This window comes from Oncorhynchus mykiss, chromosome 18 (assembly GCF_013265735.2).
Source record: "Oncorhynchus mykiss isolate Arlee chromosome 18, USDA_OmykA_1.1, whole genome shotgun sequence".
In the NCBI taxonomy this organism is placed as follows: domain Eukaryota; kingdom Metazoa; phylum Chordata; class Actinopteri; order Salmoniformes; family Salmonidae; genus Oncorhynchus; species Oncorhynchus mykiss.
Window position 1 is genome coordinate 33,112,298 of NC_048582.1, and position 27,669 is coordinate 33,139,966.

At 43.3% G+C, this 27,669-nt stretch overlaps 1 protein-coding gene across 2 annotated transcripts in view; it reads left to right on the top strand.

Moving 5' to 3' along the window:
* Nucleotides 1–27,669, top strand: part of LOC110496034 (dolichyl-diphosphooligosaccharide--protein glycosyltransferase subunit STT3B) — an 85,514-nt gene that overhangs the window by 25,697 nt on the left and 32,148 nt on the right. For both annotated transcript variants that reach the window (XM_021571666.2, XM_021571665.2), the window contains exons 2-3: nt 20,990–21,098; nt 26,419–26,706. In XM_021571666.2, coding sequence (XP_021427341.1) covers nt 20,990–21,098; nt 26,419–26,706 — 397 coding nt within the window. The remainder of the gene's footprint in view (nt 1–20,989; nt 21,099–26,418; nt 26,707–27,669) is intronic.

The window sequence follows — 27,669 nt, forward strand, 5'->3', positions numbered from 1 at the left end:
TGGTTAAAAGTGGTACCAATGGTTGTGGCTAGGGACAATTGAGTACGCGGAGAGCTGTTGAACCTTTGACATTTGAGATTTTAGCATTCTCAATGCTTTGTCTGGTAAAGATTGGAATGAAACCAAGGTATAATCCCACACATTACTATGAGTTTCCCTCCCTCTTAACCATCAAGGAATTATTGTGACTTAAAGCAAAAGAATAGCTACTTCCAACCTGTTGACTGAAATGAGGCAGGAGTGTTATAGGATTGAAACTGGAAATGTCAATGACATTGTATTGACCGTATAAACAATGATAAAGTCAAGGCTACTGTATGGTAGTATTCAGACAGGAAACGCTCTTATAACACTCAGTAGGATACTCATTTAACGTTTATAGGTTCTAGGGCTGTTCCCCACCACAAAAAATCTTGGTCAACCGAGAGTCGTCTGTTCTAGATAGAAATTTTAAAACGTGTATCAAAGGTCAAACAGTCAAAGATTTGGACACACCTAGTCATTCAAGGGTTTTTCTTTATTTGTGACCGTCTCAAATCGGTCTTATGTAGCAAAATGTTAAATGTGTTTTTTTTTTTTTTTTACATTGGATAAAAGTAGAGACTACAAAAATGGTATATCATACACTATAGTTTAGGAATAATGGGAAAGTAATTTTGCTTTGACAGTTGATAAACTTGTAAACTCACTTGTGAGAAAATGGCCTTTGTTTTGGTAGTACTATTGGAGAGCCCTTTGTCGACACCCATTCCGCATCGTTCACACCCTTTTATGCTTTAGCCCCACCCATCTCATCTCTAGAAAGATGTGTCGGCATCGAGTAATTGTCTCTGGCCTCCTCCCAGTTAGGGGGAGTGATGAGCTCTACAGCAGAGTCTCACAACTCAATCGCTGGTTGAAAACTGTTTTCTGCCCCTCCCAAAAGATAGAATTTGTAGATAATTGGTCCTCTTTCTGGGACTCAACCACAAACAGGACCAAGCCAGACCTGCTGAGGAGTGACTGACTCCATCCTAGCTGGAGGGGTGCTCTCATCTTATCTACCAACATAGACAGGGCTCTAACTCCTCTAGCTCCACAATGAAATAGGGTGCAGGCCAGGCAGCAGTCTGTTAGCCAGCCTGCCAGCATAGTGGAGTCTGCCATTAGCACAGTCAGTGTAGTCAGCTCAGCTATCCCCATTGAGACCGCGTCTGTGCCTCGACCTAGGTTGGGCAAAACTAAACATGGCGGTGTTCGCCTTAGCAATCTCACTAGGATAAAGACCTCCTCCATTCCAGTCATTATTGAAAGAGATCATGATACCTCACATCTCAAAATAGGGCTACTTAATGTTAGATACCTTACTTCAAAAGGCAATTATAGTCAATGAACTAATAATCACTGATCATAATCTTGATGTGATTGGCCTGACTGAAACATGGCTTAAGCCTGATGAATTTACTGTGTTAAATGAGGCCTCACCTCCTGGCTACACTAGTGACCATATCCCCCATGCATCCCGCAAAGGCGGAGGTGTTGCTAACATTTACGATAGCAAATTTCAATTTACAAAAAAAAAAATGACGTTTTTGTCTTTTGAGCTTCTAGTCATGAAATCTATGCAGCCTACTCAATCACTAGCTACTATTTACTATTTACTAGCTACTGTTTACAGGCCTCCTGGGCCATATACAGCGTTCCTCATTGAGTTCCCTGAATTCCTATCGGACCTTGTAGTCATAGCAGATAATATTCTAATCTTTGGTGACTTTAATATTCACATTAAAGTCCACAGAGCCACTCCAAAAGGCTTTCGGAGCCATCATTGACTCAGTGGGTTTTGTCCAACATGTCTCTGGACCCACTCACTGTCACAGTCATACTCTGGACCTAGTTTTGTCCCATGGAATAAATGTTGTGGATCTTAATGTTTTTCCTCATAGTCCAGGATTATCGGACCACCATTTTATTAAGTTTGCAATTGCAACAAATAATCTGCTCAAACCCCAACCAAGGAACATCAAAAGTCGTGCTATAAATTCACAGACAACACAAAGATTCCTTGATGTCCTTCCAGATTCCCTCTGTCTACCCAAGGACGCCAGAGGACAAAAATCAGTTAACCACCTAACTGAGGAACTCAATTTAACCTTGCGCAATACCCTAGATGCAGTTGCACCCATAAAAACTAAAATCATTTCTCATAAGTAACTAGCTCCCTGGTACACAGAAAATACCCGAACTCTGAAGCAAGCTTCCAGAAAATTGGAACGGAAATGGCGCCACACCAAACTGGAAGTCTTCCGACTAGCTTGGAAAGACAGTACCGTGCAGTACCGAAGAGCCCTTACTGCTGCTCGATCATCCTATTTTTCTAACTTAATTGAGGAAAATAAGAACAATCTGAAATTCCTTTTTGATACTGTCGCAAAGCTAACTAAAAAGCAGCATTCCCCAAGTGAGGATGGCTTTCACTTCAGCAGTGATAAATTCATGAACTTCTTTGAGGAAAAGATCATGATTATTAGAAAGCAAATTACAGACTCCTCTTTAAATCTGCGTATTCCTTCAAAGCTCAGTTGTCCTGAGTCTGTACAACTCTGCCAGGACCTAGGATCAAGAGAGACGCTCAAGTGTTTTAGTACTATATCTCTTGACACAATGATGAAAATAATCATGGCCTCTAAACCTTCAAGCTGCATACTGGACCCTATTCCAACTAAACTACTGAAAGAGCTACTTCCTGTGCTTGGCCCTCCTATGTTGAACATAATAAACGGCTCTCTATCCTCCGGATGTGTACCAAACTCACTAAAAGTGGCAGTAATAGAGCCTCTTGAAAAAGCCAAACCTTGACCCAGTAAATATAAAAAACTATCGGCCTATATCGAATCTTCCATTCCTCTCAAATTTTGGAAAAGGCTGTTGAGCAGCAACTCACTGCCTCCTGAAGACAAACAATGTATACGAAATGCTTCAGTCTGGTTTTAGACCCCATCATAGCACTGCGACTGCACTTGTGAAGGTGGCAAATGACATTTTAATGGCGTCAAACCGAGGCTCTGCATCTGTCCTCGTGCTCCTAGACCTTAGTGCTGCTTTTGATACCAACCCTTAACTTCTTATGGGCAGGTGGGACGTTAGCGTCCCACCTGGCCAACATCTGGTGAAATTGCAGAGCGCGAAATTCAAACTACAGTATTATAAATATTTAACTTTCATAAAATTTCAAGTGTAATACATAAGCTTTATTTTTAACTTCTTGTTAATCCAGCCGCGGTGTCAGAGTTCAAAAAGGCTTTACTGCGAATGCAAACCATGCGATTATCTGAGGACAGCTCCCTGCATATAAACACATGAAAAACATATTTCAACCAGGCAGGTGTGACACGAAAGTCAGAAATAGCGAAATAAAAAATGCCTTACTTTTGATCTTCTGTTGGCACTCCTAGGTCCCAGTTACATCACAAATGGTCCTTTTGTTCGATAATTTCCTTTTATATCCATAAAAACTCAGTTTAGCTGGTGCGTTTCAGTCAATAATCCACCCAGTTTCCCTCCATCAAAATGCATACAAAATGAATCCCAAACGTTACTAATAAACTTTTCCAAACAAGTCAAACAACGTTTATAATCAAACCTTACGTACCCTAATGCGTAAATAAACAATAACATTTAAGATGGAGAATCGTTATTCTTTCTTCTTTACCGGAGAAAAATATCAAAGAACGCGCTCTCTTCCACGTTCTTGGAAACACTACAGCCAAAATGGGAGCCACCTAGAAAAACTTAGATTTCTGGCTAATTTTTCCAAAAAACAACCTGAAATTCTTTCTAAAGAGCCCCAGGAACTGCAATCTGGGAGGACTTAGCCTTGTAATTAAAGTGATATCCACTGAAAATAGAGGTAGGCTGAATTTTAAAAAACTTTTTTGGGGTGGTTTGTCCTCTGTTTCGCCTGCCATATCAATTATGTTATACTCAGACATAATTTTAGCAGTTTTAGAAACTTTAGTGTTTTCTATTCAAATCTACCAATTATATGCATAGCCTAGCTTCTGGGCCTGAGTAACAGGCAGCTTACATCCGGACGTGAAAATACTGCCCCCTACCCCAGAGGTTATCACTTTTTTGGTTACTACATGATTCCATATGTTATTTAATAGTTTGATGTCTTTACTATTGTACAATATAGAAAATTAGTACTTGAACGGATGTCAAACTATCTTTAAACCAGATATCACTTTTTTTTGAAATATTGGAAAAAAATGATTGTCTTGACTACTACGTTAATTTAGTTTAACTCTACTGTTCCATTTGTACATGTGGATTTGTGGGGCACAACAGTAAAGAAGCCAACCATCACACAGTTCTTTCACAATAACTAGAGCTGGGACCATAAACCAAACATCACACTGACATTGCCCTCATACGAAGCAATTTTGATTGTCGGTAATTTCAGTGATTAGGCTGCACAACGTTGTCTGCTAATTTATTTTTCTAAAACCATTATTTGGTCAACAGTATTGTGTATTAACTTGCTTCCTGCAATGAAAATATCTTCCCTGTTTTGCTGCTGACTCTTATTCCCGCTTCCCTCCCTCTGCACACAGAGTAAAGGGAGAGATGCATACTGACAGTTCAGCAACATTATAAATATGCGCTTCGGCTTTGTGAGTAACAACAATTTTTCAATTATCAAATAACATCACTTTACAAACACAGTATGTAATTAGATGACGCATCAATGGATTGACTAAATGGGGTCAGCCCTAATAGGTACCATACAAAGATGATTGAGTTTAACATGGCAAATCATGTAATTGAATTTGAGTGTGATATTAAACAGGTTTGCGTTGTTTTGTACTGAACTTTGTGTTTGGAAGTCTGCGCTGGTTTGCCCACTTGGATGTCATGCTCCATAAAACTTATGGTCCACTTGATTCATTCTGTGCAATTTATTTTCAACCATACATTTTAATTTACTCGTATTCATATTCAGATCCTTGTTAAGTCTTAATGACTCCATTACATTGAACTCAGTCTGGCGTCTGGAGTCTTTGCCAGCCTCTGAGGGAGGATCAGCTCTCATACTTTCCTTTAAGTTTAATCATGCTAGTTAAGCAAAAAAAAGTGCTTCAAACCTCTCAGTATTTGAAGTTTGCACATATCTTGGCATAACTGAAATATCTTAGATTTGATACTTTGGTCTTTCCAGTCTTCCTGGACTACCTTGTCATCTTAATTGTTTTCTTAGCCTCATTATTAGTAGGCACATTGGTGCAGGGAGAGACTTTAGCCCCACAGATGGCCCTGACTCATTCAGAGATATACAGTCACAGGGAGGATGGTGCTGAGGCCAGGAAAGATGGGGATTTATGCTTCGGGAAGGATGAATCATCTCCTTACAGCAGTGGTGACACCCCCTCCATTTGCCAATTCACCTCACAGCTATAGAATATGTAGTAGCAGCTGTGTGTTTGGAGATAATGATAAAGGGTTGAGGGTGTACAGAGACCGTGTAATTACCGGGGCCCTGGCAGTAAATTCTCTGACCCCAGGATTGTGGAATTTGTGGCGCTCCGCTCATCTGGATATGAGGATAACTTGTTTCAATGGTAGCTTTACTGTCTCTGATTTTAGCGAGCTTACCAGGGAGCGCGTACTCTGCTCGCTGTAAAGTGTGTACCATCTTGACGGGGGCTTTATTGAGTGCCTTCTCCTGGTTGACTTTTGAGCCAATGAGGCGTGCGTGTCTTAGACTGTCTTTGCTATTGGTCTCAGTGACTCCTGGGGTCGGCTAGTCATTCTGCTGTACGGCGGTATGATAGTGATGCGTTGTCTGGGGGGGGGGGAATAATTGCAGCTCCAAGCTTTACCAGCGTACTCGGAAAGCTCAGGGCCTTTTCTGCTCACTTGCACCTTCAGACCGAGAGCACCCCTTCAGAGTCCAACGGTTGACCTCCCACCTGACGTCAATTTCTGATAAACTGCCACATCAGGGGATGACTGAGCGAGAAGTAATTTCATGCATAATTGTGTTTTGGGTGGTAGAACCAGAAGAGTGGGGGAGATATGAAGTCATCATGAGCAGGCTGTTTTTTCCCTCTAATTGGATAACGAGGAGGAAGACTGGAAGTTTGATCCAAATCACAGAGATGTTGTTTGCCTAGTCATTGAGTGGTGTCAATGGGTATTAAACACGTTGATTTTTAGATATGATGGTGATTACGTATGATTGTAATTACCACTGGCGTTGTCCTTACTGTTTCATATCTCACGTTGATTACCGAGCAGTTATGCCAGGATGCTTTTTGTCAAAGTAATTGCTCCACTTCTCTGAGCATTCACTTTAGGGCCAGGACAGTGCCAGTATTGCGATGCTCCTTAGTATTGTGGCATGGAAACAAAACCCAAAGGGAATTGAACTTCTTTAGGAAAACAGCCCTAGTGTTGGAAACAAACATGTTGTCATCCAGAGTCACATTTCTTTCTTTCTCTCCCCTCTGGACTACTTGGGTGTAGCATCTCTCTTCTCGTTTGATCGGCACAAAAGAGGCTCTTATGATCGCTTTTGTTGTGTGGTGCAAACCGCTCAATTGGTCATCTAACACTCGGGGTCATACACTGACATGGCTTCCAAGATGTTGCTTCAACAACAGCCTGTAAGCAGATGGCAGTTGATTATTGTCCTCCTTTAACGTCATCTTATAGATGATCCTTTCATCCAGATGGATTTGGCTACCCATGGAGCCGTTTTATAGAGAAAGGGGAGGTGTAGGGATGAACAGTTAAGTCATACAAAGCTATAAGATGGCGAGGGCCCCGTGCAGCATCTCATCGTGATCAGCGCATGAACTCTCAAAATATCCAATGACTCGACATGGATGCTTCCCCACTGTGCACTTCACTGTTTGCAGACGGTCGTCAAACCTGCATTTTAATAAGGCGCCTCTATAGGTTTGGTATTATGGGCTCAGTTTGTCTTTTAGGATTTTATATAGTATTTGGCAGGGTGTTGTGATGTGTAAAAAGCCTTTTTTGGAATAATTAGTTTTAAAACCCAGCTCCATTTCACTGGCCAAATGTGGTGTGTTTGTCTGCAGTGTAGTTGCTGTAGCGCCATTCTCATGTTCCCCCACAGATTTTTGTCATAAACACCCTTAACCAATATTTGTTTCCTTTCTGCCCCCATAAGTCTACCACTCCCTCTCTTCTGGGAGACTGCTCAGCTCCTCGGAGGCAAGAATGCCTCTGGTGTGCTCCTCAAAAGAAGACGCTTAAGTTGGAGGATTTGACTGCCGACTCGAGCTTTTATTTTGTTATGGGGAAGGGTTCCTGTGCCCAACTGGAAATGTTCCTTCTCTGCTTGGTTGTGTTTGTTCACTGGCTCCTTCAGCAGAGTGCTGTAGGTGTTTTCTATTTGATTGTTTACTATCCACGGGGAGGCATCTCAGAGTTGTTTACTTTCCCCTGCTTTGTTCAAATGTCACATCCGCTTAGATGGGGAGACTGGGGAGAGGAGGCTAAGCTCTACTTGATGGGTCTAGTTCTGCAGTCCCACTGTGAGGAAAAAGCCTGCTCTTAAAGCTGGAAGTCTTAAATAAGAAAGGAGCATAGCAGTTTGCTTTGAACTTTAACCTAGACAGAATTTAAAGGTATTATTGAATTACAGTTAATGTACGGAAATCAGTCCATTTAAATGAATTAGGTCCTAAACTATGGAGTACAGATATACAGTGCCTTGCGAAAGTATTTGGCCCCCTTGAACTTTGCGACCTTTTGCCACATTTCAGGCTTCAAACATAAAGATATAAAACTGTATTTATTTGTGAAGAATCAACAACAAGTGGGACACAATCATGAAGTGGAACGACATTTATTGGATATTTCAAACTTTTTAAACAAATCAAAAACGGAAAAATTGGGCGTGCAAAATTATTCAGCCCCTTTACTTTCAGTGCAGCAAACTCTCTCCAGAAGTTCAGTGAGGATCTCTGAATGATCCAATGTTGACCTAAATGACTAATGATGATAAATACAATCCACCTGTGTGTAATCAAGTCTCCGTATAAATGCACCTGCACTGTGATAGTCTCAGAGGTCCGTTAAAAGCGCAGAGAGCATCATGAAGAACAAGGAACACACCAGGCAGGTCCGAGATACTGTTGTGAAGAAGTTTAAAGCCGGATTTGGATACAAAAATATTTCCCAAGCTTTAAACATCCCAAGGAGCACTGTGCAAGCGATAATATTGAAATGGAAGGAGTATCAGACCACTGCAAATCTACCAAGACCTGGCCGTCCCTCTAAACTTTCAGCTCATACAAGGAGAAGACTGATCAGAGATGCAGTCAAGAGGCCCATGATCACTCTGGATGAACTGCAGAGATCTACAGCTGAGGTGGGAGACTCTGTCCATAGGACAACAATCAGTCGTATATTGCACAAATCTGGCCTTTATGGAAGAGTGGAAAGAAGAAAGCCATTTCTTAAAGATATCCATAAAAAGTGTTGTTTAAAGTTTGCCACAAGCCACCTGGGAGACACATCAAACATGTGGAAGAAGGTGCTCTGGTCAGATGAAACCAAAATTTGAACTTTTTGGCAACAATGCAAAACGTTATGTTTGGCGTAAAAGCAACACAGCTCATCATCCTGAACACACCATCCCCACTGTCAAACATGGTGGTGGCAGCATCATGGTTTGGGCCTGCTTTTCTTCAGCAGGGACAGGGAAGATGGGGAGATGGATGGAGCCAAATACAGGACCATTCTGGAAGAAAACCTGATGGAGTCTGCAAAAGACCTGAGACTGGGACGGAGATTTGTCTTCCAACAAGACAATGATCCAAAACATAAAGCAAAATCTACAATGGAATGGTTCAAAAATAAACATATCCAGGTGTTAGAATGGCCAAGTCAAAGTCCAGACCTGAATCCAATCGAGAATCTGTGGAAAGAACTGAAAACTGCTGTTCACAAATGCTCTCCATCCAACCTCACTGAGCTCAAGCTGTTTTGCAAGGAGGAATGGGAAAAATGTCAGTCTCTCGATGTGCAAAACTGATAGACATACCCCAAGCGACTTACAGCTGTAATCGCAGCAAAAGGTGGCGCTACAAAGTATTAACTTAAGGGGGCTGAATAATTTTGCACGCCCAATTTTTCAGTTTTTGATTTGTTAAAAAAGTTTGAAATATCCAATAAATGTCGTTCCACTTCATGATTGTGTCCCACTTGTTGTTGATTCTTCACAAAAAAATACAGTTTTATATCTTTATGTTTGATGCCTGAAATGTGGCAAAAGGTCGCAAAGTTCAAGTGGGCCGAATACTTTCGCAAGGCACTGTACATCAGTTTGTCACATAACTTTTAAAAAAGGTAGGGCTATGGATCAGAACACCAGTCAGTATCTGGTTTGACCACCATTTGCCTCACGCAGCGCGACACATCTCCTTCACATAGAGTTCAGGCTGTTGATTGTGGCCTGTGGAATGTTGTCCCACTCCTCTTCCATGGCTGTGTGAAGTTGCTGGATTTTGGCGGGAACTGAAACATGCTGTCGTACACGTCGATCCAGAGCACCCCAAACATTTCTGTTGAGTATGCAGGCCATAGAATAACGGCTATTTTCAGCTTCCAGGAATTGTGTACAGATCCATGCGACATGGGGCCGTGTATTATGCTGAAACGTGAGGTCATGGCGGCGGATGAATGGCACGACAATGTCTCTGACTCAAAATGCCATCGATAAGATGGATTTGTTTTTCCTTGTCCGTAGCTTATGCCTTCACAACGTTGACATTAGCAAAGCGCTCGCCCACACGACAGCATACACGCTGTCTGCCATTTGCCTGTTACAGTTGAAACTGGGATTCCGCTGTGAAGAGCACACTTCTCCAGCATGCCAGTGGCCATCGAGGATGAGCATTTGCCCACTGAAGGCAGTTACGTCGCCAAACGGCAGTCAGGTCACGACGACGAGCATGCAGATGAGCTTCCCTGAGACGGTTTCTGACGGTTTGTGCAGGTATTCTTTGGTTGTGCGAAGCCAGATGTGGAGTTTCTGGGCTGGCAAGGTTACGTGTGGTCTGCGGCTGTGAGGCTGGTTGGACATACTACCAAATTCTCTAAAACAACGGAGGCAGCTTATGGTAGAGATTCTTTCAATTTTCTTGCAACAGCTCTGGTGGACAACTGCACAATTTAGTGGCCTTTTTATTTTCTCCAGCACAAGGTGCACCTGTGTAATGATCATGCGGTTTAATCAGCTTCTTGATATGCCACACCTGTCAGGTGGATGTATTATCTTGGCAAAGGAGAAATGCTCACTAACAGGAATGTAAACAAATGTGGGTACAACATTTTAGAGAAATACACTTTTTGTGTGTGTGGACAATTTCTTGGATCTTTTTATTTCAGCTCATGAAGCATGGGACCAACACTTTACATTGCGTTTACATTTTTTGGAGTGTAAATAAATTCTGTGCTATCAGGTCTGCATGCATAAGCAGGTTAAAGTGAAACAATCGCATATGTCATTTTGCATGTTTTTTAGACTTTGACTTAATATCCCAGACAACCTTTTCCCACTGACTTAAATGCTGAGGAGTGGAATTAATTGACATTTTTTTTAGTCTCTGTCATTCATTGTTCACAAGGGCTTACTTTCATCTCAAATGGCTTAATCTAGTTTTCGTCTGTCATTCCCCGTTTCATGCTAATTTTAAAACTGCTCATTGAAGTCTAGGGTGAGGTTTGCCAGGAAGGCTTTTATTGATAGTCCTTTGTTACTAAATTATTAATTATTATTATTAATTATTTTTTGAAAAACATTTAATTGGAGGCAATCTGCATGAAGCATAGGTCAAACATTTTAATAATGAAAATGTTGGTCGGTAAAGTTGCTTTTATCGCAGAGCATGCTACTGACTGCTTCTACCCTGATATTGTGCATCTAATAAAAATACCTCTGTGAAAATGAAGACTTGTTTTATTTTCTTGGACTGGCTCAGTGCAATTTCTCGGGAATGCAGCACATCCCTGTAGAGAACGCTTGTGTAACTGTTCTTATGGGGACTTTTGAGATCAGGGGGCTTTAGAATTGCTTCCAAACTGTCCTCTGGTTCCCAAGAGTATGGCTTCGATTCAGGAATGCCTCCCATTCACAAACTTGTACCAATTTATTGTATGTAGCCATGTCCTTAGTGTTTGGTCAATGTGGTTCCTTGATCAGTGTTTGGCTACTTTCAAAGGAGCTGTGAGTTTAGGGGGTGCCCAAGCTCCTTGATGTGTTCCTGTGACTGATTTCTGGTTTCATTGAGTGTCAGTAAAGAGCTGGCCTCATTGAGAGGCACTGGCTGCTCACATCACTCTGCTTCACCCTCTCAAAGGAAGGGCCACAACACATTTTGGCAACAGCTTTATTCATAACCTCGTTTTTGTTTTGTTTCTGAAACTGCAATCTATCGAGTATGAAATGTTTTTTTTTAATAGAATTTGCCCGCTCTGCATGCTCCACTGCCAGCCGTCGATGCCTGTACCATGAGGCTAAACAACCATTTTATTTTTCATTAGCCGTGTACACATTTGTTTAAAGTTTGGTCATGCAGTGCAGGGACTTGCTGAGCGACGTTCTGAAACTCTTGTAAGCCTATGCGTTTTCTTTGTTTTAGAACTGCGCTGACCTCCAGAGGTCCTGAACATGTTTAGCAAGCACTCTAACCCCCTCAATCTGTCTCTCATTGAGCCAGGCTACTGCTGAACTGTTCCATGTGTGCATTGTCCATGACTGAGCTCATAGTTCTGTTTCTGCTGAGCACCAGAAAGCAAAACCATGCAAATCTAACTGTGCCAAATACAACAAGTGTAGACTTTATGGTGAAAAGCTTACTTACGAGCCCTTTCCAAACAATGCAGTTAGAAAGTAAGACGATAAACAAATATAATAGTTACACAAGGTAACACTAACAATAACGAGGATATATATAGACTTAATAAGGAGTACCAGTATGGAGTCCATGTACTGTGGTACGAGGTAGTTGGGGTGATTTGAATGAGGTAATACCTACAGGTAGCCCCCCACCTGCTAAGCGAGCTTCTACCACAAAGCCAAAAGACTGCTGAAAAGTTAAACGGCTACCTGGACATTCTGCTTTTCACCCGCTACGTACCTGTACATATTACCTCATTCAAATCACCCCAACTACCTCGTACCACAGTATACGGACTCCATACCGGTGAGGGGCCCCTGCATTGCGGGTCAGTGTGGAGGATGTGTTGTTGCCTGCCCTCACCGCCTTGGGGCGGCCTGTCAAAGTCCAGTATCCAATTGCAGGGGGAGGTGTATAATCCCAGGGTCCTTAGTTCCCTCCAAGCTCATCACTAACCTATGGTGTTGACTACAGCTCAGTGTTCAATCAACAGCATTCTCATGTTGGTGTTCCATTTGTCCAGGTGGGAAAGGATAGTGTGGAGTGCAACCGAGATTGAGTCATTGCTGGATTTGTTGGGGTGATATGCGAATTGGAGTGGGTCTGGGATGATGATGTTGTGAGCCACTACCAGCCTCACAAAGCATTTCATGTCTACAGATATGAGTGCTACGTGGCTATTTAGTTAGACTGTCCCTGTGCCCAAGAACAGCAAGGTAACTTATGGGGGTCTGCTTGAAACATGGGTATTACAGACTCGGTCAGGGAGAGTTTCAAAATGTCGGGGAGCGATAACAAAATGATTTGATGATCGAGTCAAGTCAGACCGCTTGTGAATGCGTCAGATGGTAGCGTCAGTCTGCCTCTGAGTGAGTTTGAGTTAGAGGAATTGTGATATGTTCACATTCTTATTTGGTCATTTTAAAGTGAATGTAATAGCATAACTGGGCAGTCAATATAGCAGTAAAACTGAATTGAAAGTCAGTGGGTTCTAGAGTGTCTATTTAAGCAATAAGGCCCGAGAGGGTGTGGTATATGGCCAATTTACTACGGCTAAGGACTGTTCATAAGCACGACGCAACGCGGAGTGCCTGGACACATCCCTTAGCTGTGGTATATTGGCCATATGTCGCAAACCCCCAAGTTGCCTTATTGCTATTATAAACTGGTTACCAACGTAATTAGAGCAGTAAAAATAACTATTTTGTCATACCCGCGGTATACGGCCATTGCTGTCAGCCAATCGGCATTCAATGCTTGAAACACTCCGTTTATAATTAGTTTCAAACCTTTCCTTTTTAAAAGACAGTCTTACATGTCCATTACCTTCGTTACTTGCCTTGGGGCTACAGCAATAAGAATCCAGGGAAGACTTTTATCAGACTTATCCGTAGTGTCCTTTTACAGGAACACTCTGTTTTATTTGCTCTTTGTCTTTCCGTCAATCTGGAGCAAATAAACCAGACCGATTTTTATTTATTTGTATTTTTAGTCTGTTCTCTCCCCAGGCTAGGCCCAAATATAGCAGAACTAGGCTATATGCTATTGAACAGCTATTGAAAAGGACAATTTTAGAAGCACTAACGATTTTGGCAAACTTGACAGTCAGAAATGTTTCAATGCCTTTTCAAATGGCTTTAATTCCGTTGTACCCATGAACAGGGTTGGAAATTAACACCCGCCAAATGCAGATAGACTTTGTCATTCACGGATAAGAATGCATTTTTCACTAGCCACGTTGCCAAGTGGTCACAGAGCATTTGGTAACTTTTTAAAAATGTATTTATATCCAAAGCTCACAGAAGTTGGTTCGAAACGCAACTATAGTGTGACTTTGTCCTTGTGTTTCTTGACTACAAAGACATCGCAGTCTGAGAAATGTTTTTCATCAGATAAGTGAGGGTCAGTGTAACGGCCCATCCCTTAAAGGGCCAGCTGAACATTTTTGTCTCACGTAATGATTGAGCATGGATCACTCCCGAAAACGTTTATTTACAAACTTTTTAGTCATTGTTCACTTGGATTTGTGAACTTCTACGTTTCTACTTAGGAGCGCATTTTGTGGCAGGGCAGGCACTTTTAACCAAACACATTTGGTTAAAAGAAGCAGGTCACAAAAAAATGTACATTTAAAATCTGCCTGTCAGTGCCTGGTAGACCAAAAAGTTAATTTCCCACCTTACCCATGAACAATAAATATGGATATCATAATTATGTCTGTGCTCTGCAGATGGCTTTACATAACTTGTCATTTTTCACGTGTTGATTTGAATAGACAGTTGCTAAGATCCTTGCTTATTGACATGATGGCAGTATGCCCCACCTAGGAGCTGAAGTGGCAGCCATCTGTTATTGTTACCCAACAACTACAGCCAGCTGGCTTGTTTTGAAAAGTAAAAAATTGTGACATTTTTAGTTAGACATTAATTAGTTTTGTTCATAATTTGACAGATTTTTCATGGTGTTGTGATTTAACGACGTTCCGCGGATGCTGGTTTATCTCTGGAAGCCATGCACATGATCAGATACAAGTTCTTTGCTGTTTCAGCAAGTGTTTACACACTGAAATTATGCAGATTTGTTTTTATTGCTCATTCCGTTGACTTGGCGGAATCATTAGCTCAATTTGGTATTCATCACATACTGATCTTATGAGCATATAGTTTTTCTTTCCCGCTCTTGTTCATGCAAACACCACTAAATCAGCGGTGACAGAACCTCATCAAGCCTGTATACTGGTGAGTAAGTAATTACAGTTAACATTTAAATCCAGAATTATCTACTAATTTCCTGTAGCATCTGCACAATATTGCCATCAAACATCCATAAAATGCAATTACTTGACGGATCGTTGAGCACGGAGTGCAGTAATTTAACCGTGTCGTGTGAATAGGAATACAGCCCATTCGCCAAAACGTCTTCTCGTCCAGCTTCTGTCTCTGTTGGACACTGCAGTATTATAGTAAACCAGTGTCACTCTTTTCCGCCATATGTGACTTGTTTCAGGAAACTAGGCGTATGTCGCACGTCACTACTTCACAGTACAGCCATTTGAACGTAAACATAATTTTTTTAATCAAAATGCATTTTTGTGCCTTCTGGAACATGTGAACTTTCATGTGCCTTAATAACTACCTTGTATTCCATCCATAAATACGAAGACAATTTTTAAATTACGAGCCTAGTTGGTTTAGCCATAGAAAAAGTGAGGAACCTTCCCACTAGCCATGATTGGCTGACATAATGGATGGACATGTGGCGATGAGTTTGGATTGGTCTGCCATGTAGCATGCTTCTGTCTATAACGTGAGCTGTTCAGTATGTGTTGACAGTCCTTTCTGCCATGCCGTTTTTTTAAAGATATAACGTTAGCCATCGAGAACTAAAGTTTTGCTACTTTTCTCAACATTAAGGCTCTGAATTTAGCAGGCTCTATCAACAAATCAGTAGGAAAAAGTGAATGGCTACTTTCTGCACAAGCCACGGTCAATGTGAACCTGAGGTACTTGACACAAAACTACAAACAAAATGGAGTTAAATGGTTACAGTCTGCCGTGAAGCGTTCATCCATGTATACGGGTAAGAGTCTAGCTACATTTTCCAGATATACACTGCTCAAAAAAATAAAGGGAACACTTAAACAACACACTGTAACTCCAAGTCATTCACACTTCTGTGAAATCAAACTGCCCACTTAAGGAAGCAACACTGATTGACAATAAATTTCACATGCTGTTGTGCAAATGGAATAGACAACAGGTGGAAATTATAGGCAATTAGCAAGACACCCCCAATAAAGGAGTGGTTCTGCAGGTGGTGACCACAGACCACTTCTCAGTTCCTATGCTTCCTGGCTGATGTTTTGGTCACTTTTGAATGCTGGTGGTGCTTTCACTCTAGTGGTAGCATGAGACGGAGGCTACAACCCACACAAATGGCTCAGGTAATGCAGCTCATCTAGGATGGCACATCAATGCGAGCTGTGGCAAGAAGGTTTGCTGTGTCTGTCAGCGTAGTGTACAGAGCATGGAGGCGCTACCAGGAGACAGGCCAGTACATCAGGAGATGTGGAGGAGGCCGTAGGAGGGCAACAACGCCAGCAGCAGGATCGCTACCTCCGCCTTTGTGCAAGGCGGAGCAGGAGGAGCACTGCCAGAGCCCTGCAAAATGACCTCCAGCAGGCCACAAATGTGCATGTGTCTGCTCAAACGGTCAGAAACAGACTCCATGAGGGTGGTATGAGGGCCCGACGTCCACAGGTGGGGGTTGTGCTTATAGCCCAACACTGTGCAGGACGTTTGGCATTTGCCAGAGAACACCAAGATTGGCAAATTCGCCACTGGCGCCCTGTGCTCTTCACAGATGAAAGCAGGTTCACACTGAGCACGTGACAGACGTGACAGAGTCTGGAGACGCCGTGGAGAACATTCTGCTGCCTGCAACATCCTCCAGATGACCGGTTTGGCGGTGGGTCAGTCATGGTGTGGGGTGATATTTCTTTGGGGGGCCTCACAGCCCTCCATGTGCTCGCCGGAGGTAGCCTGACTGCCATTAGGTACCGAGATGAAATCCTCAGACCCCTTGTGAGACCATATGCTGGTGCGGTTGGCCCTGGGTTCCTCCTAATGCAAGACAATGCTAGACCTCATGTGGCTGGAGTGTGTCAGCAGTTCCTGCAAGAGGAAGGCATTGATGCTATGGACTGGCCCGCCCGTTCCCCAGACCTGAATCCAATTGAGCACATCTGGGACATCATGTCTCGCTCCATCCACCAACGCCACGCTGCACCACACTGTCCAGGAGTTGGCAGATGCTTTAGTCCAGGTCTGGGAGGAGATCCCTCAGGAGATGATCCGCCACCTCATCAGGAGCATGCCCAGGCGTTGTAGGGAGGTCGTACAGGCACGTGGAGGCCACACACACTACTGAGCCTCATTTTGACTTGTTTTAAGGACATTACATCAAAGTTGGATCAGCCTGTAGTGTGGTTTTCCACTTTAATTTTGAGTGTGACTCCAAATCCAGACCTCCATGGGTTGATAAATTTGATTTCCATTGATCATTCTTGTGTGATTTTGTTGTCAGCACATTCAACTATGTAAAGAAAAAAGTATTTAAGAATATTTCATTCATTCAGATCTAGGATTGTGTTATTTTAGTGTTCCCTTTAAAAAAAATTGAGCAGTGTATAAGTTTATCACATGGCCTCACATGAATCCTTAAAGAGATGGGTGGGACTAAGGCTTAAGAGGGTGTGAACGATGATGAATGGATGTAGACGAACTCTCCAGTAGGTGTAACAAAAATATTCAAGGGCCATTTTCTCAAAACTGGGGTTACACGTTTTTCAACTTTCAAAGCAGAATTGATTTCCCATTTCTTTCTCAACTACAGTGTATGATATACCATTTTGTATTTACTTTTATCCAGCGTAATTTTATTCATTTTTTAAAATCAAATTTAGCTACATAAGTCACATGAGCATGCAGTGAGAAGGGGAATAGGCTCTGTGTGCACAGTCCTGCCTAGTGGGTGGGGCCTCCCCCCGAGTGCCATTGAGTCGTATGGAAAGTAGCCAAGACTGGGTCCACTGGTAGAGCCTTGGCTGATGGTCCTTAATCTCCCATGGGTCTCCTAAAGCCTGCTGTAATGCTTCAACTCCAAGTAATCCAACTGGAACATCCCATAAGTGACCATTATCAAGCTAGTTCTGGTGTATGTATTTGTAATCCTGTTATTCAAATGTTTCATTTAGGTGGCAACTCGGAATATTACTCCTAACCTCCTCTTCTAGAGTTGACACTTGCATTTGTTCTTTCCCATACCTGCTTTTGAAGGCGTTTCACTCTTATGCAGGAGTCGCGACTCCAGTATGGATTTGTTGCTAGTTGGTCCCCATTCACTTAATTTGGCGTTTATTCGCAATACTTTTTCTATTTAAAAAAAAAAATCTGAAATGGCAATAAGACATGCCATAGGTGTGTAAAGTCGGAATCAACAAATCCATGCAGGATAACCTGAAGACAATCAAGAAGATTGGCCAACCTTGAACCCCAGGTGTACTGTTTGCTCTAGAAATCACAGGCACTGCAGTCTATTTTATTTAACTATTCAATGAGCTCAGAGAAGCTCAGAACATTGACTTTGACTGATACATTTGCAGAAGTTAAAGCATTTAAAAAAAAAAAATGTTTTACTTGCTTTTACCGAAGTTAAAGGCAGAACCAGATGTAGGCTATTTATTGTGACCAGCTTTTTGAAAAGGTCACCACTCTGCAGATGGGTCTGCTCCCAACCTGTGCGTTCTTGGTTTGTTTGCGACTTGTGTGGGCTTTCGTGTGCAAATTCTACGAAATCACCAAGCGCCCATGTTCAACATTGAGCTGTTGTGTTTCAGGCAGCCCCAGCTTAATATTTGGTACCACTGCGTGGTTAATTCCCTGAACTCTTAACACTTACAGGTAATCTATCCATAGTGTGAAGACAGCGGGCAATTAGGCTTAGTCAAGGTGGCAAGTGCACTCCGGGAACAAAAGTCCATTTGGACATTTATCCAAACAGCAGGAGCAGAGCAGGAAAACCAATGATGCATTTGATTATGTGGTTACCAAGGTGCAAGACGTTATCGGGTCATGAACCACAAAGGGAATCCCTTTTGTTTTATGCACTGAACGAGGGCTTTGTAACAATGGAGAACTCATATCTGTAACGGACATGATAGAAATTAGTTGTGATGCCTGAGGGCATCCCCAACCAATTTCAAATACATAAGATGCTGTGAATAATTTGCTCCAGAGTTGACACGTAAGCCACATTTTAGTTCATTTCCATGCTTCCCAGGCCAGACATGATTTAAACGGCAGGGGTTAGTGTCGCTTGAAGCTCACCTGCTCACTACTTGATGGTGCAGTGATGTTCTGTCGGCCGGGACCGTCTAGGCAGTTATGCATTAAATTGCTAATGCACTTGGCAGGCCACATTATCCGCCCCATCAATGTGACAAGTGCAAGGATAAAACACTCTGCTCTGCTGTCCATGAGATCATTGGAAAATGTTTTTTTTGTGAATATGGTGAGGCAGCGAGTGAAGTGTTTTCTGTGGTTCTCTCTACTTCCGCCTCTGTGCTTTGACAGTTGACGAACAATAGCTTCCCTGTGTAGGGTATGAGAGGTTAGGTTGTGGAAGTAAGTGCTCTTTGCTGGGCAGCTCTTATACCTGGCTGGTCTCTCCATGCTCCAGAGTCTGAAAGAAACACTGGTTTTGCTGGCTCATGCTCAAACTTGTGAAAAGTGTCCAGTCTCAGGTTATAAAATAATGTGATCTGACTGCATGAGGAGCCACAGGGATAAACCGTCCTAGTTCCATCTCTGTGGAATAGCCAGCTTCAGGTGCACTGCAATATAAGGTGTGTGCGCATTGTGTGTGCATTGTCTGTGCTCAACAGTAGCTTGGTCTCCTCACTAGACGTGTCAGTCAGTGAATAATGGATGAGCCATAACAAAAGCATGTGTTCTATTCTACTTGAAAGTGAACTGCAACAGTAAGTGCACCAGACGTATGAATAGTGCAAGTGTTTGTTTACATCCTTTAATTCTTTGTTCCTTGCTGGCTTTTGTCACTGTTCAAAGCCTATTTCCTCGATACCAGAAATCCTTTTAAAAGCGCCAGAACTTTAAATCTCCCGTGTGTACAAACTGATATAAAATAACGTAAGCCTAGAAAAGACCGCCATTGACTAGAATTTGTCCCCCAAGCACTTTATCGAAGGATTTTGGCCATCCCCTTTCCCCACCTGCAGATACGAATCCTTCAGGTTAGTTGTGTAGAAGAAAAATCACCATGCAGTGATTAATGAGCTTGCCACCCATTTTGGGATGTATGTGTGAGCTTCTTGTCTCCCAGCAGCTCAGTGACCGTGTCCTGGCTGGCTCGAATCTCCTGAATCTACTTCTATGGAGCCAAAGTATTAGGGAAGGATTTTGCTATACCAGTGTTGGGGCTGTTTCTGCAGACCAACGTGGTCTGTCCCAAGGATGGATGTCCTTATTTCAGAGCCACAGGTGCATCGCATTGATTGCACAACTGACTCATGAAGTGTATTATATTACTCTGGTTACGTCAACTGTCCCCTACATATAAACTGTTTCTTTGTTTTTTACACTTGAAATTTAACATCACTGCCTCGCGCTGAGCCATATGAAGATTTTAGATATTAATTGAACTCATGGCCTAGCATGGAATCTAAGCAAAGCAAGAAACCACATGTGAATCTGTATGCAAAGCGTTTACAGAGTGGCTTCTGGCAGACATTTCACAATCTTTAGAGAAGATGAAATTAAATGAAAGTTTGCCGTTTCAGAGCGGCGATGTCACGCAAACCATGCGGACTGTTCGGGTTGGAAGTTTGGGATGTCTCCGTATGGTCAGATAAAGTTGGTAATTGTCCTTCAAACTTGCACTAGCAGTAGACTCTTCTTTTTCAAGGATATGTTAACACACAGGCCTACGCATATATGGGCATTCCACAGAGGAACCACACGGAATGAGGCGACGAGATAATGTGCCCATGAATTGTACTTAATGGTTGCTTTTTCTCTGGCAGTTGTCTTCCTAGTGTCTGCTTTTCTTAGTGTTTGTGGCTCGATAGCAGTCCAAACCATTAAATCTCTTCGGTTGCATTAATTTAGCTATTTGATTATTTCTTGAAGACACTTTTTTTTGGGTCACTTGAACCTGTGCTGGCTGGGGACATTGTTAGAAGTGAGGCTTTGTGAGATTGCAGAATTATGAGTGTGATTGAACTTGCAGTTGATCGGAGCGTTACTGGCTTCAATGCAAAAGCTTGCATGCTGAAGGGAAGCCTATTCTCTCAAATGATACGAAGCATGTGCAGCAACACTGGCCACCTTTCTTGTAAAATCAGGAAATAATAAGGCTATTCTTTCCAAATAATACTTGATTGCACATTCAACAACATCTTAAGATATTTGTATTAGCTACCTGCTTTTGTGTACCACGGTTTTTATTTTTGCCTTGTACCAAACAAAGCCATATTCTCCGTCTTCCCACAGGTTCAACTACAGGTCGACACATCATCTGACCACAAATGGGTTTTACGAGTTCCTCAACTGGTTCGACGAGAGGTCGTGGTACCCCTTGGGGAGGATCGTGGGGGGCACAGTAAGTTTAGCACGTTCCCTTCTGTGATCAAGCTTAAGTCATCCCAATGAAAAATGAGCCTGTTGGATGAACACATTACAAATAAATAAATATAGGCCTAGACTCCCTGTGTGGTTGTAGTGGGTGGTTAGCTGAGGAAGCACCATGGACCGTACATTTTCATAAGCCTCCCCCAGTGCTCTTTGGTCTTAGTCACGCTCCGGAAGCAACCAGTGAGCTGTGTTAACTTGGCGGAATCCCCATGACTGCTATGGTCCCCATGACTGTTTACCAACAAGAGCAGATGTTGGGAAATCACAACCTTTTTCACCGTGAGTTACTACCTGCTGGTTCTGCAGGCTTTATCTCCCATTCTCCTCCCTCGGCGGAGCCTCGTATTTTTGGGTGGACCTGTAAAATGTGCACTGAGCACTGTGAATACAATACGACCCTGCTCTTCCTCCCAGCTCCCGGCATGTTTCTCTGTACTGTGAGCACAGTAGCTAATGGGGCGACGGTTTTCGCCAGCCTTGGTAGTGCAAACCTTTTGAAATGGCTCCCTCTGTTACTTCCATCACTTTCTCCACCTAGGTTGGCAGCTGAAATGTCTCTCTTTGTTCCCTGCCCTGTACAGTGTATTTACTTCAGGGTGGTGGGAGATGAGCCCCGAGCAGTTAAGACAGCCAGACATGTCAGCACTCAGTACTATTGTCAGTCGTTTTAACAGCAGCAGATATTGCAGCTATGGAATATAGGCTAGTAGCGATGGCAGGTGTTGCTGTTTGGCAGCAATGGATTCAGTCATCCTGCACAAGGGATCCGAACATCCTAACCTGCGGATAACAAGTCTGTGTGTAGGCAATGAACCATACTGATGCTCAGCGTGCCAGGTTACCGGTCAGCGCTGAGAGTGCAGCAGGGTTTAAACCACAGGTGGGTCTGATGCTGGGTACACAGAATGCAAATGCCCAGCAACATGCAAATAAATGCAAACTGATGGTAGATCCAGGTTCAATACCTCTGGCAGATACCTCTGTTAACCTTTTTTGCTGCATGTCAGCAACCTGGCTCAATAAGCTCTGTTTTTCTACATGTTTTTTCTCCCCCGACACATGATTCCACTATGAAGGTGAGAAGTGTTTCCCTCGGCTGTCCTGATGGTACTTACACACAGTCTACAAGGTATGAAGGGCCTTTGAATTTTGTCAGGCAGCCTTCGGAATGTAACAAATCACCTGTTCTGAAAACAGTGCTTCTATGAAGTCTCAGAAATCACGGCAGTTGTGGGAATACTGTAGTGTGAAAGCAAATTAGCTCGTACTCTTTGTTTCTGACAGTCAACAGAGTATAGGGAATGCATGACTAACTAGGGCTGTTGCAGTGACCGTATTAACGGCGGTCATGAGCGATGACCGCATTCAAATTCCACGTGGCTGATGAGTCCTAATCAATTGTGCGCACAATAGGCCCAGCGTCGTCCAGGTTTGGCCGGGGTATGCCATAATTGTAAATAAGAATGTTCTAGTGAATTAAATTTTTGAATAGCCTAGTAATAGGGATTTTTTTCTATTTTCATAATAGGCTGACATTACCCTTATAGCTACAGAATATCTCACCCCTGCGTTTCCATCTTTCTCTCCTTCCTCCCTTCCTTGAGTGTGCAGAGAGAGGGGGCTGTCAACGATTTAGTGAAAGCATGTTTCTATAGCGGTTCCCCAACGTTTACCAAATTAAGCACTGGCCTACTTGCGAGGAATATCACCTGTCACAAATCGAGATGCTCAATGGTTCTCAGTGGTTTATGTGTGGAGTGATTTAAATTGAAAATAGTCTCGATGGGTGAAAACATGATCACTTGATGAGAACGTATGCAGCCTGGGGCAAGGAACAGAGGTCAAGCTTTTGTTTGACTTTTTTCAAATCATCAATAGCCTATGGGCATCATTCAGCCCATATCTGTTTTGATTTCTAAGACATTCTAAGGTTTGTATCATTCACAACTACAGTTGTCAAATAACTCCAAATATAGCATATATAGGACCTGTTTCAAATGAACACTTTAGTCACTTCATGTACGCTTCAGAATGGGGAAAAATATCCATCCCATTTTATTCAGCTAAATTCAATTATATTCTTCTTCCTATAAAATCATGTAATATAAAATAATGGCACGGGACTTATGAGCATGCACTGCCATTTCCATGACATAGACTGACCAGGTGTATCCAGGTCAAAGCTAGGATCCCTTATTGATGTCACCTGTTAAACCCTCTTCAATCAGTGTAGCTGAAGAGGAAGAGGCCATTTTTGAAGCTGTGAGACATGGATTGTGTGCGTGTTCCATTCAGAGGGTGAATGGACAAGACGAAAGTGCCTTTGAACAGGGTATGTGATGTACTGGGCCGTACGCACTAGGCACTAGGCACTAGGCACTAGGTGCCAGGCGCACCGGTTTGAGTGTGTCAACTGCAACGCAGATGGGGTTTTCACGCTCAACAGTTTCCCCGTATGTATCAAGAATGGTCCACCACCCAAAGGACATCCAGCCAATTTGACACAACTGTGGGAAGCATTGGGGTCAACATGGGCCAGCATCCCTGTGGAACACTTAACTCCTTGTAGAGTCCATGCCACAACAAATTGAGGATGTTCTGAAGGCAAAGAGGGGTGCAACGCAATATTAGGAAGGTGTTCCTTCTGCATAGCCAGAACACATTCTGTTCTTCTGAGCTTCTTTGGAGCTGCCTAAAATGAATCATGGATTCGTTGTGATGGTGTATATTTACATGGATTTATTAGGCTCGCTTAGATGTTCCAAAGGTGCATGTCAGTGGCTTGTATACATGGAGGCCTGGAGATGCTCAACGTGTTTGTGAATTAACGGTCATTTATCTTGAGACCGGAAGTCATTTGCATGACAACCAGCTGACAGTATTCCATGATCGCCACAGCCCTATGGATGGCTGTGTTACTGTAAATCTAATGATCAAATCAACGTTTATTTGTGTCACAGCCCTATTGGTGGCTGTGTTACTGTAAATCTAATGATCAAATCAATGTTTATTTGTCACGTGCGCCGAATAGACCTTACAGTGAAATGCTTACTTACAGGCTCTAACCAATAGTGCAAAAAAGGTATTAGGTGAACAATGGGTAAGTGAAGAAATAAAACAACAGTAAAAAGACAGTGGAAAAACAGTAACGAGGCTGTAAAAGTAACGAGGCTATATACAGACACCGACACCGGTTAGTCGGGCTGATTTGAGGTAGTATGTACATGTAGATATGGTTAGAGTGACTATGCATATATGATGAACAGAGAGTAGCAGTAGCGTAAAAGAGGGGGTTGGTGGGTGGAACACAATGCAGATAGTCCGGTTAGCAAATGTGCCGGAGCACTGGCCCAATTGAGGTAGCATGTACATGAATGTATAGTTAAAGTGACTATGCATATATGCTAAAAGGAGAGTAGTAGCAGCAGCGTAAAAGGGTTGGGGGTGTAAACTGTTGAGAAGCCTTTTTATCCTAGACTTGGCACTCCGGTGCCAAGCGGATAGAGCGAATAGTCTATGACTGGGGTGGCTGGGGTCTCTGACAATTTTTAGGGCCTTCCTCTGACACCGCCTGGTATATAGGTCCTGGATGGCAGGGGTCTTGGCCCCAGTGATGTACTGGGCCGTACGCACTACCCTCTGTAGTGCCTTGCGGTCGGAGGCCGAGCAGTTGCCATACCAGGTAGTGATGCAACCGATGCTCTCGATGTTGCAGCTGTAGAACCTTTTGAGGATCTGAGCACCCATGTCAAATCTTTTCAGTCTCCTGAGGGGGAATAGGCTTTGTCGTGCCCTCTTCACGACTGTCTTGGTGTGTTTGGACCATTGATGTGGACACCAAGGAACTTGAAGCTCTCAACCTGCTCCACTACAGCCCCGTCGATGAGAATAGGGGCTTGCTCGGTCCTCCTTTTCCTGTAGTCCACAATCATCTCCTTAGTCTTGGTTACGTTGAGGGATAGGTTGTTTAAGTACCTCTTGAAGTGCAGCTTGACTGTATCAAATGCAATCCATCCCATGCAGATTGTGAAGTACACCCAAGAGTTGCCCAACTTTTTTTCAGGCATTACTTTAACACCTGAACGGTGTCACTGCCATTTCTTCAGAGTGGTGTTCCCCAAAAACTCTTTGTTGCTAGTCTACATACATTTTAGCACCTCTCTCCGAACAGGGACCTAAGCAGTGTGCCGCAACCCACCCCTGCACCCTTCCTCCTTTATCCCTCCCCGCCATTAGCTCTCCTTCTCTCCCCTCTCTGTATTCAAACGGCTGCAGATGAGTCTGACAGCCCTCGTTCATTGTATGCTAACACGAAGGGTCACGCCTTTAGTCGACGGATGAGCATATACCAGTTAATGTGACTGTCTCTGCAGATCCATCTTTTCTCTCCCACTCAAGGGGGACATCGGCCAGCCGCTCCCTCTCCAGAGTCTTAGATAAGATTTGAGGGCTGAAGAAATGTGACACTCGTTAACAATAGGGCTCTGCCAAGCCAATAAACCGCCCTTTGTTACTGTAAAGAAATGGACCAGGCACATTTTCAAGCTGAAGGGCACAAATTCAGAAGAATATGGGGGTAATACAGACTACAGAGAGCCGAGCATCTGTTCGGAGGGCAAACAAACAGTGATTATTTCAGCAGTTGCTAGGCTCAATCCTCAGGACAGGGCGACTGGGTTGGATGATTTGGGAGGGAGGTGCAATAAGACCCTGGTTGATAGTTTAGCCCTCCTAGGCTATGACTAGCTATTTAGAAATGAGAATCACTGCAGGCAGAGACTTGCCAAAGTACCCTGGACTCCTCTATGCATGGCATAGCATACCTCAAGGCATCACTCACGCTGAAACACAGCCCCCCCCAGACTTCATAAACCTTTCACACAAGCCTAATTAGGACCAGTGTCATGCATTATAGACCGAGCCTTAAGGTTTGGCTGTTTGAGGTCTCAGCCTTGAATTCGGCAATTAGTCAGTATTTCAGTGGAGAATATCACCTTACCTGGTTTTCCACAAGTGTAAATCCAGAGCAGATTCAATTAACTTGACTCACTCTTGTGGCATGTCAAGTGGACACAGCGAGCCATCACTTTCTTGATGTATCACTCTCCTGCCTGACCTGTGGAGTTCCGACAAACTGCTCAGCGGATAAAGTTACAGTACGTTAGGGTTAATTAAAAGGCAGTCAGCATTTTATATCCAGGACAAGACTGATATCCCCATCCATTTGCATGAAGGTGCCATAAATGTTCCCATTCCACTCCCTCTAGCTCGTCTCTTTCTCTCTCCAGGTATATCCAGGTTTGATGGTCACCGCAGGCCTTATCCACTACGTGCTGAACCTGCTGCACTTGACGGTGCACATCAGGGACGTCTGCGTCTTCCTGGCTCCAGTCTTCAGCGGCCTGACATCCATCTCCACCTTCCTGCTGACTCGGGAGCTGTGGAACCAGGGGGCGGGGCTTCTGGCTGCCTGCTTTATCGCCATCGTGCCTGGGTACATCTCCCGCTCTGTGGCCGGCTCCTTCGACAACGAGGGCATCGCCATCTTTGCCCTGCAGTTCACCTACTACCTATGGGTAAGCCTGCCCCTTCCAGCCCGACCTTTATCATTTAAATATACTTTTTAGATCCTTTATTTGATGTTTTAACACATTTAGGGCTGGTTTCACAGACACAGATTAAGCCTAGCCCTGGACTAAAGAGCAAGCTCAATGGAGAATCTCCATCAAAATAGCTTTTTAGTCCAGGACCAGACTAAATCTTTGTCCCGGAAACCCACTATTGCCGCTGTAACACTCTGAAGTACCAGTTGGATGTTCTTTTTCAGTGTGTTTACTGATCGTATACTCATGCCCCATTGATTGGAAGGGAGGGACAGGTTCTATTTGAGGAGATTTTCAGTCCTTAATGTTCTAATATCTACAGTGTATTTGGAAAGTATTCAGACGCCTTGATGTTTTCCACATTTTGTTACGTTACAGCCTTATTCTTAAATGAAGTAGTTTTCCCTCCCTCATCAATCTACATACAATACCCCATAATGACAAAGCAAAAACACGTTTTTATAAATTTTGACAAATGTATTTAAAAAAAAAAAAAAACGTAATCACACATAGTATTCAGACCCTTTACTCAGTACTTTGTTGAAGCACCTTTAGCAGCGATTACAGCTTCAAGTCTTCTTGGGTACGACGATACAAGCTTGGCACACCAGTATTTGGGGAGTTTCTCCCATTCTTCTCTGCAGATCTTCTCAAGCTCTGTCAGGTTGGATGGGGAGCATCCCTCCACAGCTATTTTCAGGGCTCTCCAGAGATGTTCGATTTGGTTCAAGTCTGGGCTCTCGCTGGGCCGCTTAAGGAGTTTGAGACTTGTCCTGAAGCCACTCCTGTGTTGTCAGGGTCGTTGTCCTGATGGAAGGTGAACCTTCACCCCAGTCTGAGGTCTTGTCTTTCCCTTGATCCTGACTAGTCTCCCAGTCCCTGCCACTGAAGAATATCCCCACAGCATGATGCTGCCACCACCATGCTTCACCTTAA